Source organism: Natrix helvetica (assembly GCF_964273705.1).
Source record: "Natrix helvetica genome assembly, chromosome: 3".
Classification (NCBI taxonomy): Eukaryota; Metazoa; Chordata; class Lepidosauria; order Squamata; family Natricidae; genus Natrix; species Natrix helvetica.
Window position 1 is genome coordinate 6,640,929 of NC_138549.1, and position 14,774 is coordinate 6,655,702.

At 42.9% G+C, this 14,774-nt stretch overlaps 1 protein-coding gene across 1 annotated transcript in view; it reads right to left on the reverse strand.

Moving 5' to 3' along the window:
* DIAPH3 (diaphanous related formin 3) overlaps positions 1-14,774 on the reverse strand; it is a 119,647-nt gene that overhangs the window by 68,651 nt on the left and 36,222 nt on the right. The window contains exons 18-22 of the mRNA XM_081948702.1: positions 13,520-13,612; positions 11,554-11,648; positions 10,360-10,461; positions 6,884-7,123; positions 2,912-3,041 (exon numbers count right to left, since the gene is read on the reverse strand). Of these exons, the coding sequence (XP_081804828.1) occupies positions 2,912-3,041; positions 6,884-7,123; positions 10,360-10,461; positions 11,554-11,648; positions 13,520-13,612 (660 nt within the window). The remainder of the gene's footprint in view (positions 1-2,911; positions 3,042-6,883; positions 7,124-10,359; positions 10,462-11,553; positions 11,649-13,519; positions 13,613-14,774) is intronic.

A 14,774-nucleotide genomic window follows, 5' to 3' on the forward strand; every position in this document is an offset into this window, starting at 1 on the left:
AGTAAGTTTTCTCCTACATTGTTACAGATTTTCTCCCACATTGTGTCTGAACAATGTTCCCAAACATCTAATTCTTTTGAGCATCAACAAATCACAACGTCACTTTTCCTTCTCAGAATATCGATGATATCCTGAGCTGTCCTGTAGCAATACTTTCTCTTTCAAGGGGATCAACGCGTGAGACCAAGTGACCATGTCCACGAGATGCTTGCAATCATAGTGTAGGAATGATCCATTAAAGCAGGGGTGTCCAAACTTGGGAACTTTAAGACTTGTGGACTTCAACTCTCAGAATTCCCCAGCCAGCCATGCTGGCTGGGGAATTCTGGGAGTTGAAGTCCACAAGTCTTAAAGTTCCCAAGTTTGGACACCCCTGCATTAAAGAAACCCATCAGAACGAATATGGAAAGCTTCTAACATAGCTATTGTCCTCCAACGCTAACATACTATTAGACACTTACCATCTCAATCTTTTAGAGGAATCTAATCTCTAATTTTATTCACACCAGGATATGTACAAATGGCAAGGAGGCCCCCAAAGTGTCTCAGACCTGTGGCACTAAAAACCATGGGACATCTAGGCTTCTTTGACTGCTTTGATTGTCCCACATTATTCCTTCTAAAGGTGCTTTTTCAGGAGGCAACTGGACTTTCTGGTTTTCCTTTGAAGACGTCTCCCTTCTCATCCAAGAAGCTTCTTCAGCTCCGACTGGATGGTGGGGAATGGAAGGATTTAGACTCCTTGCAGACAGCTGGTCATTTGCATCCTTTCAGACGGTCCTTGAGGCCACCTGGAGGTTTACCTGTGTCGTCAGAGTCACCCAAGTAGTGCACTCAACAATGAACTAAAGGGCCACCATCAGTGAGCTGTTGGACAGCATTACTTGGTCTGTTGTGTGGATGCTTGGGTGGTTTAGGGTCGGGGAATTTTTTGGTGGGCGGGGAGGTGGTATTTGGGGATTGTCATGCGTGTTGGGCCTGGTCTCTGGGTGTTATGTGAATTTTGTTGTATGTGCATACTGTGTATATACGTACAATGACAATAAAGTGATTTCTAAATTCAAATGGGTGTGGAGCCTTCTTGGAACTGTTGAAAGGGCTGTGTTGTAGACTGGAGAGAGATGATGTCGTATCCCTTCCCCTCTGTTGAGAGTGGGCTGCTCAGTTTTGACCTAGATGGCCTCTTTGACCCTTCTTTCAAACCAGCGAAACTCTCTGTCCAAAATGTGGACTTTGCTGTCTTCGAACGAGTGTCTTTTGTCTTTTAAATGCAGCTGAGCTGCTGAATCCTGATTCGGGTTTGTTCTCCTATAGCCATGATGGTGAACCTATGGCACCTGTGACAGAGGTGGCACTAAGAGCCCTCTCTGTGGGCATGCGTGCCGTTGCCACCTGCTCTTATGGTTTCTGGCACGCACATGCACACTGGCCACTTGGTCTTCAGGTTTCCGGCACACCAGCTGATCTTCGTGCACACCGGAGTGCCAGAAACTTGAAGACCAGCTGGCTGGTGTTCATGTGCATACCTGTGTTCGGGTTTCTGGCACTCCGGTGCATGCGAAGACCAGTTGGCTGGTGCACGTGCATTACGGTTTGGGCACTCAGTGCTGGAAAGGTTCACCATCACTGCCCTATAGCGTGCCCTGCGCTTATGAAAGTCCAGTTGCCTCTTGAAAAAGCACCTTTGGGCCAACCATGACCTGGATGACTGAGAATCTCCATAGACATTATTCCTGTCAGGCCTGCAGCCATCTTTTCTTTTGGATCTTTGGCCTGCCACACTTTCTATTATTCTGCTATGCATTTTCTATGGTGGGAAAATGGGAGAGAGGATTGTAAGGAGTTAGATGCTATGCAGCCATAACAAAATTCTTTCTAGAAAGCCAAGGTCATCCTGTGTCTTTGCACCTCTGAACCTGACCGGAACTGGATGGGTAAAACTGCCAGTGTGGCAGTGGAAGATTGGACCATGTGATGGACTTGTGGGCAAGATCTCGAACTTTCAACTGGGTGGGAAAACTGGGAAACTTTCAGATTCGGGTTTTCCCAGATGTGCCAACATGGCTCTCTTAATAAATTGGAACTTTGAGCAATACTTTGCCTTGGACTCTTGATTTACTTTTGGATGCTATTTGGAACCCTGACAATTCCTTCTACTTACAGGCATTTTCACTCACCTGCTTTCTTTCTTTTTTTTAAATAAAAAGTTTTTTTATATTTTTTTTCTCTATATATACATCCACATAATTATTCTTTTTTTCTTTTTTACATTCATAATTCTAGTACATTTATCATTCCATTTATAGCATTGTAATATTCCATTCGGGTTGTTTTGTTTACCATCTCTCGCCTATTTTGACACCACATTCTGATTTCTTTCTGAATGAAAAGCTAAGACAGAAAAACTTCAAGATTAGACAACAAGCGTAAAAATAAGGTGTCTGCAAAGACTTTCTTGGATACGACACAGGAAGAGGAGTAGAACAAATGTAAGATTTTTATTAAAGACGTGAAGATAGGTGAAATCAGATTTAATTTCCTAAAACTTTTTTCTTTTTTTTCCCCTCCGGTCTTGTTAATGATTAGCCTTTTATTTCAAAGGCATGCATGGAAGCCATGGAAAATATTTTAATTCCCCAGTTTGCTGCTTTTTTTTTTTTTTGTATGGTAACACCCTTGTACTCTGGATAGTGTGATCTGAAACATAATCACTTTTCCCCTTCCCCGTTCCCTGCTAATTTAAGATAAGGGAAAGTCATCTTGAAAGAAATAGAAATAGCTGTGAATGGAAATTCATGACTGCAGGCGGAGGTCAATGCATGCTGCAAAGTTAAAATTCTCCATTCGGAAATCATTCATTGTGGTCAGAGTTGAACGAAACAAAAACACAAGTATCAGTTTTAATACAGACCTCTGCTTGCTTTGTCTAAGTGCTGCAAGTCTTCAAGGAAGCTCAAAACATTTGGATATTTTTCTTCACAGACCTCAGCCAGGAAGTGAAGCAGCGTTGTCGTCTGATCAGCTGATTTGGTATCCTTTAACTAGGCAACGATAAATGCATCGTTAAAAGAATTAATGTATTTCCATTTCATCTTATTATACGTTCACTTTTTACTCTCTAACTTGGCATTAGATTTCAGACTGAATTTAGACCGACGAGTTAAACATGACTTGAGATGTAGGAGGGTCTTAGAATGGAGATGGTCTGATAACCTATAAGTGCCTTTGAGTTCATTCTGTCAGGAAAAAGAGAGTTCATTGAGAGATACCGTATTTTTTGGAGTATAAGACGCAACTCCCCCCCCCCCCAAGAGCGTGGAAATGTTGGTGCATCGTATATACCGAATACAGCCATTTTTGGCCTACTGAAGCCCTGCCCCCGCATCCCATTTTGGTGAAAAATGGGCAAAAAACGGGCCATTTTTTGCAACAAACAAGAGGGTGTTTTTGCCTTTCCCCACCCCCCAGCACTCTGCAAGCTTCAGCAGGGCTGGGGGAAGGGGAAAATGTCCCCGTTTTTGTGAAAAACAGGCCATTTTCCAGCAAAATCAGGGTGTTTTTGCCTTCCCCCAGCCCTGTTGAAGCCTACAGAGTGCTTCTGGAGGGTGGGGGAAGGAAAAACCTTTTTTTCTTACTTACCTCTTCGAAAACTTGGTGCATCTTATACACTGGTGCGTCTTGTAGTCCGAAAAATACGGTAAATTATAGCAATAGCTACAATTTAGAAGCATTTCACAGTGCTTCTACAGCCCTCTCTAAGTGGTTTAGAGAGTCAGCATCTTTCCCCCAACAATCTGAGTCCTCATTTTACCAACCTCGGAAGGATGGAAGGCTGAGTCAACCTTGAGCCGGTTGAGGATCAAACTTCTGGCAGTTGGCAGAATTAGCCTGCAATACAGCATTCTAACCACTGCGCCAAAACGGCTCTTCATGATACTATGATATCTAACTTTAACATTCAACTGTGAGGGTGATATTAAGATATCCATCATAACTTGACCCACATCCAGCTAGTGGCATCCCACTGAGGGAGTTAAAGTAGACAACATGGCATATGCTATCTTAAATACAACTCACACACACATATACACCTTGTGCATGCAGTTTGAATACCAATCCATGAAGGTGGGTGTATTTCAGATTTCCGTCAAAATACTTGGAACTTTAGAAATCTTAAGCCTTCAGATAGTGATCATTTGCTCAATTGTAACCTTAATAATGATTTGGGTTCTGAGGTTTGTTGCTGACCTCCAGCTGATAACATTTGTGCATAAACAGGCCCGTTCTGCTACTGTTATTTCCAGCACATAATGTTATGCAAGCACAGAAAGAGTACACCAGGTAAATTAAATGTTTGAAGACAGAAAGTGAAACCTATTTAAATCTAGGCATCAGCTCAGTGCAGTTGCTAGAATTGGGTATGTCGAGATTAATGAAAAGAAGGACCAGGGGAGACATGATAGCAGTGTTCCAATATCTCAGGGGCTTCCACAAAGAAGAGGGAGTCAAGCTATTCTCCACAGGACCTGAAGACAGGACAAAAAACAATGGATGGAAACTAATCAAGGAGAGAAGCAACCTAGAACTGAGGAGAAATGTCCTGACAGTGAGAACAATTAATCAGTGGAACAACTTGCCTCCAGAAGTTGTGAATTCTCCAACACTGAAAGTCTTTAAGAAGAGATTGGATAGCCATTTGTCTGAAGTGGTGTAGGGTTTCCTGCCTAAGCAGGGGGTTGTATTAGAAGACCTCCAAGGTGCCTTCAAACTCTATTCTATTCTATTCCTAATTCTATTTTATTCCTATTCTATTCTAATTCTATTCTATTCTATTCCTAATTCTATTCTATTCCCATCCTGTCCTATTCCTTACACCAATCCATCATTTTCTATCTTCTGAAGCCATTCCTGGTTTCAGTACACCAATACCCATTATCTTTTCTTCTTTTAGCATCTCACTTCTATCCTTTTGAGGATCTTACCAACTCCCAATCTATAGGTTACCTGTTGTGGCCCAGCAGTGGCCGGCTGAGCTGTTGGTGGACTCTGACAGCTCAGACCATTGTTGGACAGCTCTGGAGGATGAGGAAGACTCTGGAGGGTGTTTGGAGTCAGAGCAAGGATTAGAGAGGCCTGTTGGCCACCAGGTGGCATCTGAGTCAGGGAGCAGTGAGGAGGAACAGAGGGAGGTTGTCCCTGATGTGCGTGTGCGTAGAGCTGAGAGGAGAAGGGAGCAGCTGTGGAGAAGATGTCATAGAAGGAAATAGGGACAGCTGGCTACGGTTGTGGCCCCTCCCAAAGAGTTTATAGGTGGAGCGACAGGAGGGGAATCTTTGCAGGAAACAACAGTCCATTTCACTAGCCATTGAGAAAGCATTCTGTAAGTCTAATCTTGGTTTCTTGAAGATAGCGTTCTAGGCTCCTAGCCAAGGGGTGGTTTTATCTCTGTAATTAGTCGTGGCAGACAGCCAAGCCTGTATCTGCATATTCATTAGAATCACGGGACAGAAGAGTTACCTATTGCTTTCTCTTCCTTCCTCTTTTACCATTTGGCCTTCCTTCATAAATTGTCGTGATTTCATCCTCATTCAATCTCCTTACCTAATCAAAGCCACCTCAACACGCTTCTTTTCTACTGGCCATTCACACCTGCATTCAATCCACATTTACTTAACTGCTATTCATTCTTGATGCTACCTCTTCTTATTTAACATACACACTTGTGCAGTAGTCCATCTACTCTGCATTCAACTAACGTTGGTTTCTTCTGACATACCAAAATTCTGCAAAGTAGGCGGAAGGGCATTTTTAATATACAGTTGTTTTTAGTTTTTGTGAGTCATTCCTCACAAATAAACTTATGGACCAGCATTTTCGGCTATTTAAAAGTTCTCCATTTCCCCAACCTTAGTAAGTGCTGTGAAGTTTCCCTTCACTCCGTGTATTTGCTCTAGATTGGAACAGCATTTTTTTTTAATCAAGAAAAATGAGCATTTTCTAAAACCGCATTCATTCTCTCTGCTTCACTGGATGAGAAACACAAAAATTAATTGATTTCATGTTCAAGCTATGTTGCGGTGGGTAGACAGAACAGATATTTACAACTATTTTATTGGGGGGGGGAGAATTTTGGCAAATTTACATACTTATAATTATTCTACTGGCAAGGGTGGAAAAGATAAATAGCATCACTGACACGTCAAGGATTAGAATAGAATAACAAAGTTGGAAGGGACCTTGGAGGTCTTCTAGTCCAACCCCGTGCTTAGGCAGGAAACCCTATATCACATCAGACAAATGGTTGTTCAATACCTTCTTAAAAACTTCCATTGTTGGAGCATTCACAATTTCTGGTGGCAAGTTGTTCGACTGGCTAATTGTTCTAACTGTCAGGAAATTTCTCCTCAGTTCTAGGTTGCTTCTCTCCTTGATTAGTTTCCACCCATTGCTTCTTGTTCTACCCTCAGGTGCAGAATAGCTTGACTCCCTCTTCTTTGTGGCAACCCCTGAGATATTGGAAGACTGCTATCATGTCTCCCCTAGTCCTTCTTTCTCTTAAGCTAGACATACCTAGTTCCTGCAACTGTTCTTCATATGTTTTAGTCTCCAGTCCCCTAATCCTCTTTGCTGCTCTTCTCTGCACTCTTTCTAGAGTCTCCACATCTTTTTTTTTACATCATGGCGACCAAACCTGGATGCAGTATTCCAAGTGTGGCCTTACCAAGGCTTTATAAAGTGGTATTAACACACTTTACATGATCTTGATTTCATCCCTTTGCTTATGCAGCCTAGAACTGTGTTGGCTTTTGGGGCAGCTGCAGCTTTGGCTGCAGGTTTGACTGAAGCACCAGATTCTACCCACATTGGCTGCTGAAATACTCACTTTACATAAGGAGCAGAGGTTGTATCCAAACGTCTGCGCATTTCGCGATCCAGCGTTCATGTAGTTTCCCATTAACAGGACAAGTTCCAGAAGCTGACTGAAGCTTCGGCTCTTCTTGATCTCTTCACAGGCGGTGCTGACCGCCATGATTTCGGGCTTGAGGTTATTCACTTGCTCCTCAAACTGAAGCTTAAAAAGAATGTCAGCCAACCGGGGTCTCAGTCTGGTTACGCTGCTCATCTGGGTTGAAAAGAGAAGGAGAAGACCTGCCTTACGTGTCATAATTTTGTACCGTCTCGAGATACACACCATCGTTCTACATATTCCCGGAGACCGAATCAATCAACAACGGTGTGTGAATGTTGTGTGAAGGACTCTCTTCCCCTTCCAGGTAACTCGTGAAACGTTGCATTTGATGGAGCTGTTGTCGTACTGTGTATAAACCCCGCAGAAGGAACACGGAAATACTAATGGGAAGTAGCTCGTTTCAATGCCTTAACCAGAGACGTGGGTTCAACATGGAAATACTCTTAAGCGTTGAAACCAGGCAGCAGACTGGCCCAAGGAGAAATAGCTTGCAGGCTTTTCTATGGATGAGTACACCTGTTTCAACTTCTAACCTCAAGATGACACAGTGGAGCATTACACACCAGAATTGGACACAAGGACACTTTTCCCCCCATACCATCACTCTGCTAAACAACCAATTCCCACAACACTGTCAAATTACCTAGTAGGACTGCATTACTATTCTTCTTCTCATCTTTCCTATTAACTATCTCCTTATCCTATGACTTTAACTTTGTTGCCTGTATCTTATGATTTATATTGTTTTATTTAGTATCCTAGTATACTTTATGTTGATCACTTATTTAATATCCAATGATTATTACTAAATGTTGTATCTTATGATTTATGTAGTTTTATGATGAATTGAGGCCTTTGAACGATGGTGCTGGAGAAGACTCCTGCAAGTCCCTTGGACTGCAAGGCGATCCAACTGGTCAATCCTAGAGGAGATCCACCCTGGCTGCTCTTTAGAAGGCCAGATCCTGAAGAGGAAACTCAAGTACTTTGGCCACCTAAGGAGAAGGAAGAAGGACTCCCTGGAGAAGAGCCTCATGCTGGGAACGATGGAGGGCAGAAGAAGAAGGGGACGACAGAGAATGAGTGGCTGGATGGAATCACTGAAGAAGTCGGTGTGAGCTTAAATGGACTCCGGAGGATAGTAGAGGACATGAATGTTGTCCATGGGGTCGCGATGGGTCGGACACAACTTTACAACTGACAACATCATGATGGTTATGATCATGATTTATCATTTGTTGCTTGCATGTATTCTGAGAGCTTTTGTACCAGAAACAAATTCCTTGTGTGTCCAATCATACTTAGCCATTCAAGAATTCTGTTCTGTGTTTTGTAAGTGGCTCCATAAGGAAGATGTTTTTTTTTAAAAAAAGGGTTTTTTTTCCATTTATAATTAGCTTCTCCATGATCTACAACCCATGTCAAAAAGCCTATTAGCCATTATTTCAATCTTATTAGTTTTACAGGCTTGCTTTTATAGATTATAGATTTTACTCTCATGGGAATTTTATAGTAAATACATTTTATGTGTACACATACATTAATCAGGTATTAAACCTCTCCTAGATACCTTATAGTAAGTTAATTTTATGTTACAATCATCTAACATGGCTGTTGTAGGTTTTTCCCATGTTACAGAAAAGTTTAATACTCTTGAGATTAACTTTTATTGGACAATATTTTATGTTGGACAAAATAAAATGAAATGATTAATATATCAACTTAACAGATGCTTGTTTACCAAATGTTTATCAGAGTTGTTGCTCTCTATCCCCAACTAGTGGCCAGAGGGATAAATATGCCCCAACATACTATCTTTATCTACTTTTGTTGCTCTCTATCTCCATCTAGTGGCCAGAGGGATAAATATGCCCCAACATACTATCTTTATCTACTTTTGTTGCTCTCTAACCCCATCTAGTGGCCAGAAGGATAAATATGCCCCAGCATACTATCTTTACCTACTGTTGTTGCTCTCTAAACCCATCTAGTGGCCAGAGGGCTAAATATGCCCCAACATACTATCTTTATCTACTGTTGTTGCTCTCTAACCCCATCTAGTGGCCAGAGGGATAAATATGCCCCAACATACTATCTTTGTCTACTGTTGTTGCTCTCTATCCCCATCTAGTGGCCAGAGGGATAAATATGCCCCAACATACTATCTTTGTCTACTGTTGTTGCTCTCTATCCCCACCTAGTGGCCAGAGGGATAAATATGCCCCAACATACTATCTTTATCTACTGTTGTTGCTCTCTAACCCCATCTAGTGGCCGGAGGAACAAATATATGGTTTGAAGTATATTGTTTGAAGCAGACCCCACCCATGTACCCATCAACCCGCACTCTCAAAACAAGTGCACATTGGGAAGCCAGACTCCATTTTAGAGAAGGCAGAAGCACAAAGAATCCATCTTCATCTGTGGCACGTGGTCATCCAAACAAACCCACATCCCCCACACAGAGCATCACTGGGGAGATTTAGATTGCTTGTGTTTATTAATTGTTGTGTTCAGCAAGAACTCAATACTGTCTATCTTGTATTTGGTTCCCATTGCATGTACCCCTATTTTCCCCAGTTTCCCCCTATCCTGTTCTTTCAATAAAGCATTCAGATTTACGTACACAGTCTGTTTTATTGGAGGACAGGTGGGTTTGGCTACATGTCGAGCTGCACCCAGACTAACATGCAGCAAGGACAGAGTTCTTAGATGTCACAAAGCCTCTTAGGAGCATGGTGGCTCAAGTGGTTGGAACATTGGCCAGGAGATTAGCAAGCCTGCATTCGAGACCCAAGAGGGTTTGATCACCCGTCCTTCACTCCAGCTCCTGCCAGGGACATGGAAAGAGTCCCCAACAGGGCTTCTGACACGAATGCAATGAAACCTCTTTCCCCCTCAAGTGCTTTGGACAGCACAAAGGTTTGATATATATAATTATTAGGCATTTACTGCCACGCAAGTCTCAATATGCTATAGAAGACTTATCCGCGTGTAAATTATTTTAAAAACATGGCGAGGTAGCCTCATACTCTTTGCCTCACACTTATAATTAGAAATTGAAAGGCAAGCAGAGCTCGTTAGCATAGCCGTAGAAAGAACAGAGGCAGAAATTCAAAAAATGTCAGAACAGCCTCACTCATTGTCTTGGTGACAAGAGCAAAATCTTAAAGATTCCTCCTGTCAGGAAATTACTTTAAGAAGTTGGTTAAAAGTCAAATCAGAAACTTAGTGCAACAGAAGATTAACTCATTCCTGGCTACCAGCTACCCAAAAGAAGCAAAAAAAGAATACCATTGCAAAACTCACACGAAAAGACTATATATATAAAAAAAAAACAGAATAGAGAATCTTAAAAACCACATTTTGAAATGAATCCATCTATTTACCACAATCGCAAACTGCTCCGGTTCAGACAAATCCTTATATTCATTCTTCAACTTGGATAATCCGTTGAGTTGTTTTTGGTCAGGAAGGTGCTTGATTAAATTCTACGTTTTACGAAAAGATACAAAATTAAAACCCCTCGTTCCCCTCCCCCTCCCCTCCTTCCTGACAACTGGTTTGCAAGGCTTTATATTGCATAATTATTTGTACAAAAAACAAGGGAGATAAACTTCTCTTCAATCTAATTAAGGGCAGAGGTGTCAAACTCGATTCCATTGAGGGCCGCATCAGGGTTGTGTTTGATCTCGGGATAGGGGGTGGGGGACATAGCCAGTTCGATGTCACTCATGTCGGGGGCACCTGTGGTGGCCTGAGCGCTCTGCCAGTGAACACGGGCTCCCGAGCTCCGTTTTTGGCTGCGATAGCATCCCGCAACCCTCTGCCAGTGAAAACAGAGCTCCGGACGGCCGAGGTCTGTTTCCCACTGCGATGGCCTCCTGCAACCTTCTGCCAGCGAAAACGGAGCCTTACGTTTTCACTGGCAGAGACACCGTGGGCCGGTCCTTCACTGTTTCTAGGGTGGCCACGCAGGCCAGATCTAAGCACCCCGCGGGTCGAATCCAGCCCCTGGGCCTTGAGTTTGACACCCCTGTCATAAGGCAACAAAGCCAAAAATAGACAGTAAAGAAAAAGTATTTATTATTAAAAAAAAACAAGGACCTCTTAAAAATCCAAAAAAAATAAAAGTCAAACTCAGTAGGCTATTACATTTTTAAACTGTCCAACTGCCCTATCTTAGAGAAATTTGCTGATACACATAGTCTAAAGCAGGGGTGTCCAAACTTGGGAACTTTAAAACTTGTGGACTTCAACTCCCAGAATTCCCCAGCCAGCTGGCTGGGGAATTCTGGGAGTTGAAGTCCACAAGTCTTAAAGTTCCCAAGTTTGGACACCCCTGGTCTAAAGGAAACAGTTATCTTAATAAAAACGACAAGTATCACAAATACAGAATATATAACCTGCCATCTTTGGTGTTAATACCAAATTGCATTGATGTATAAACACAAAATTACGTCTGGCTGTGCATGTAACTTTGTTTGTGACTTTCATATATTTTACTAGAATTGTGGTAGATTTTATGAAGATCTAATTATTAGGAATACTTGTTTATAAAACCGTTAATCAAATTACCGCACCTGGATCATGGATTCTGACAGCTGGGCTTCATCTATTTCCAGAATCATTATTTTTATTTCTTCATAAGGTACTCGAAAAGACCCTAAGAAAATAGCTAAGAACACACATAAAGGCATTTCAGCATGTTTTTATCCGAGAAAGGCAAATTAGGCACTTTAAAATACTTCAAGCATTAAAGTGTTTTCAGAGAGAAGGTTTCTGTGGGTGGGGGAGGCCGGCCTGATTGCAGAGGTTAAAAATATCACATCTGCTTTGGGAGACAAGAAAGGTCTGAAAAACAGGATAGATGGATGAATATGCAGGTGAGGAAGGGAGGGAGGGGGGAAGAGATGATAAAAGGGAGGGAGATGATAAAATGGAGGGAAGGAGGGAAGAAGAAAGGAAGGAGATAAAAGGGAGGTAGGGAGGTGAGACAATGGATGGATGGATGGATGGAAGAAAGGAGATGGGAGGGAGGAAGGAAGGAAGGAAGGGAGAGGGAGGGAGGAAAGGGGGAGGAAGGGAGGCGAATGAATAGAAAGAAGGAAGGAAAAAGAGGAGGCAAGGAGGTGAGACAATGGATGGATTGAAGGAGAAGGAAGGGAGGAGAGATAATAAAAGGAAGGGAGGAGAGATGATAAAACGGAGGGAAGGAGGGAGGAAGAAAGGAAGAAAGGAGATAAAAGGGAGGGAGCGAGGTGATATAATGGATGGATGGAAGAAAGGAGATAGAAGAAAGGGAGGGAGGAAGGAAGGAAAATGGGAAGGAAGGAAAAAGGGGAGGCAGGGAGGCAAGATAATGGATGGATGGAAGGAGAAGGGAGGGAAGGAGGAAATAGGGCATCAACAGTAATAGTAGGAGTGACAGAATACTGATAGCAACTAAGCTACAGTGTACCAATGGAGGAGAAGTCGGACTGATGACAGCAGGAGTTTTGACTTCTTCCAGCGCTATCAGAATGAACCTCATTAAGTTAATTGGGGAAGGAAACCAAAAGCTGTGGTGTAATAAACCCCGCCCTGAGGAGGCTGGGGCATGAACCTTGTTTGGGATGGGGTGGGAGGGGGCGCCTGGTCATTTTTAGCGGCTTTACAATCATCACTACCAATCTCTTTTACTATGGATTTATTCCGCACCCACCTTCAGAGAGTCTTTGATCGCAAACAAATGAAATTATGTAAAGACTCCACACAGGAGTAATAAATTATCATCTGACATCGCATCAGAACCAAACTGAAATATAAGGAGGAGAGGGGGGGAGGGGAGGAGGGGAGAAAAAGAATGAAAGGACACAAGATGAAAACAGATGTGATGAAGAGGAGGAAAAACAAAGACTATGCAACTGAATAATGCCAAAAGATACAGACTGAAAGAAAACTCCAATTTTAACAGAAAAAAAGGAGTTGGAAGGGTCCTTGGAGGTCTCAATCAGGAGACCCTACTCCATTCCAGATAAGTGGCTGTCCAGTCTCTTCTTGAAAACCTCCTGTGATGCAGCACCCACAACTTTAAAACCAAAAACTAAATCAGCTTTATTTAAAAAGGAATGCTAAATATATGCGCCATGGTGGAACAGTGGTTAGAAATGCAGTACTGCAGGCTACTTCTGCTGACTGCCGGCTGCCTGCAATTTGGCAATTCAAATCTCACCAGGCTGAACGTTGACTCAGCCTTCCATCCTTCCAAAGTGGGTAAAATGAGGACCCAGATTGTTGGGGGAAAGCGGCTGACTCCACTTAGAAAGGGCTGTAAAGCACTATAAAGCGGTATATAAGTCTAAGTGCCATTGCTACACGGGAGATATTTTCCAACTTCTGTGCCTCCGTTTTCAATGCTCACAGTGATACATTCCTTCCCCTTTCACCCATGGCTTGGAGTTGTTTCTGTCAAAACCATATTACAAAGTAGAGTTGGATGTAATTGCAAAAGAGGTATTAACGCTCAATTATTTTTGTCTTTCCAAACAATGACAGCTATTGACTTACAAAGGTTTTGTGCGATCTTTGGATCCAGGATTTTCAGTTCTTTGATTCGTTTTTTAACGGGTTTCCTCTCTTCAAAGCCTTCGTCTCTTCTCACTGTCAAGACAAGCGGTTGTACGCGTATGTCAACATACAGAAATGTTTATGTTACGGCAGTTGTGGAGAATTTGAGCTTCAATGTAGTTTCAACATGAGTACTGTTCAGTAAGGTACAATTCATTGTATTCAGGTTTTACCAATTGCCGATGAGGCACATAGAGCAAAGGTCCCCAATCTTTGTGGCCCAGCTTGGGAGAGGTGGGGGGACAGGGAAACGGGGCTGTGCGAGCAATGGTCTGGCGCACATGTGCATGAATGCACAGTTTTCAAGCAAGGGGGAAGCTCCTTCAGGCTTCTCCACGCCAAAGAGAAAGAAGCCCTTTCATCCCATTTGCAAAAGCTTTTGGCCTTGAAAAAGACAAGTCTTTGCGGGCGCGATCTCGTGCTCCTTCAGACACACTGAGGCTGCCCGCTACGCCAAAAGCGGAGCAGGCGTCCTGCACGGGCAGGCTTGGTGAGTCAGCCAAGCTGAGCGGGGCGCACCTGTCCCACTCAGCCTCTGCTCTCACTGCTCTATTTTTGGAGCATCAGGAGCAGGCAGCTTGGCGTATCAGCTTGGGGAGGACCGGAGGGGGGGGACACGGGGACACAGAAACTGAGACACATGACCAGTGCGCACAGGTGCAGCTCCACTCACACAAGAGAGAAGAGAAGCTTTTGGGTGCCTCTGCTCTGCACCCGCCACCTCTCGCACGGCCCAGTTCTGAATAGGCCACAGCCTGATAGTGGGCCGTGGGCCAGGAGTTGGGGACCCCGATCTACAAGAGTTATAAGTTCTCCTGAATCAACTCAGGATAATGGTGAGGTTTCTTAGGGAACATTAGGCTCACTAATCACAAATGAAAAATTCCACACAACCTACGTCTTAACTCTCACCCTTGGGCCAAGAAAAGTTTTTATGTCTGCTTACTAGTGTGTGCATTATGTATAACCCTATTCATCTTTTCTATGAAGTTTAATACTATTTAATGACTGTGTTAATAAAAAATGTAGGGCAAAAGGAAAACAAAATAAAAATGACCTTTACACCAAACTAAGTCAGGCATAGCAAAACAATTTGTCCCTGCATTTATATATGGCTTATATATGCATTTATATATGGTTCAGCCGCCATATATAATAGTTAGTAGAAAATATAGAGCTGTTATGTCTACGACGT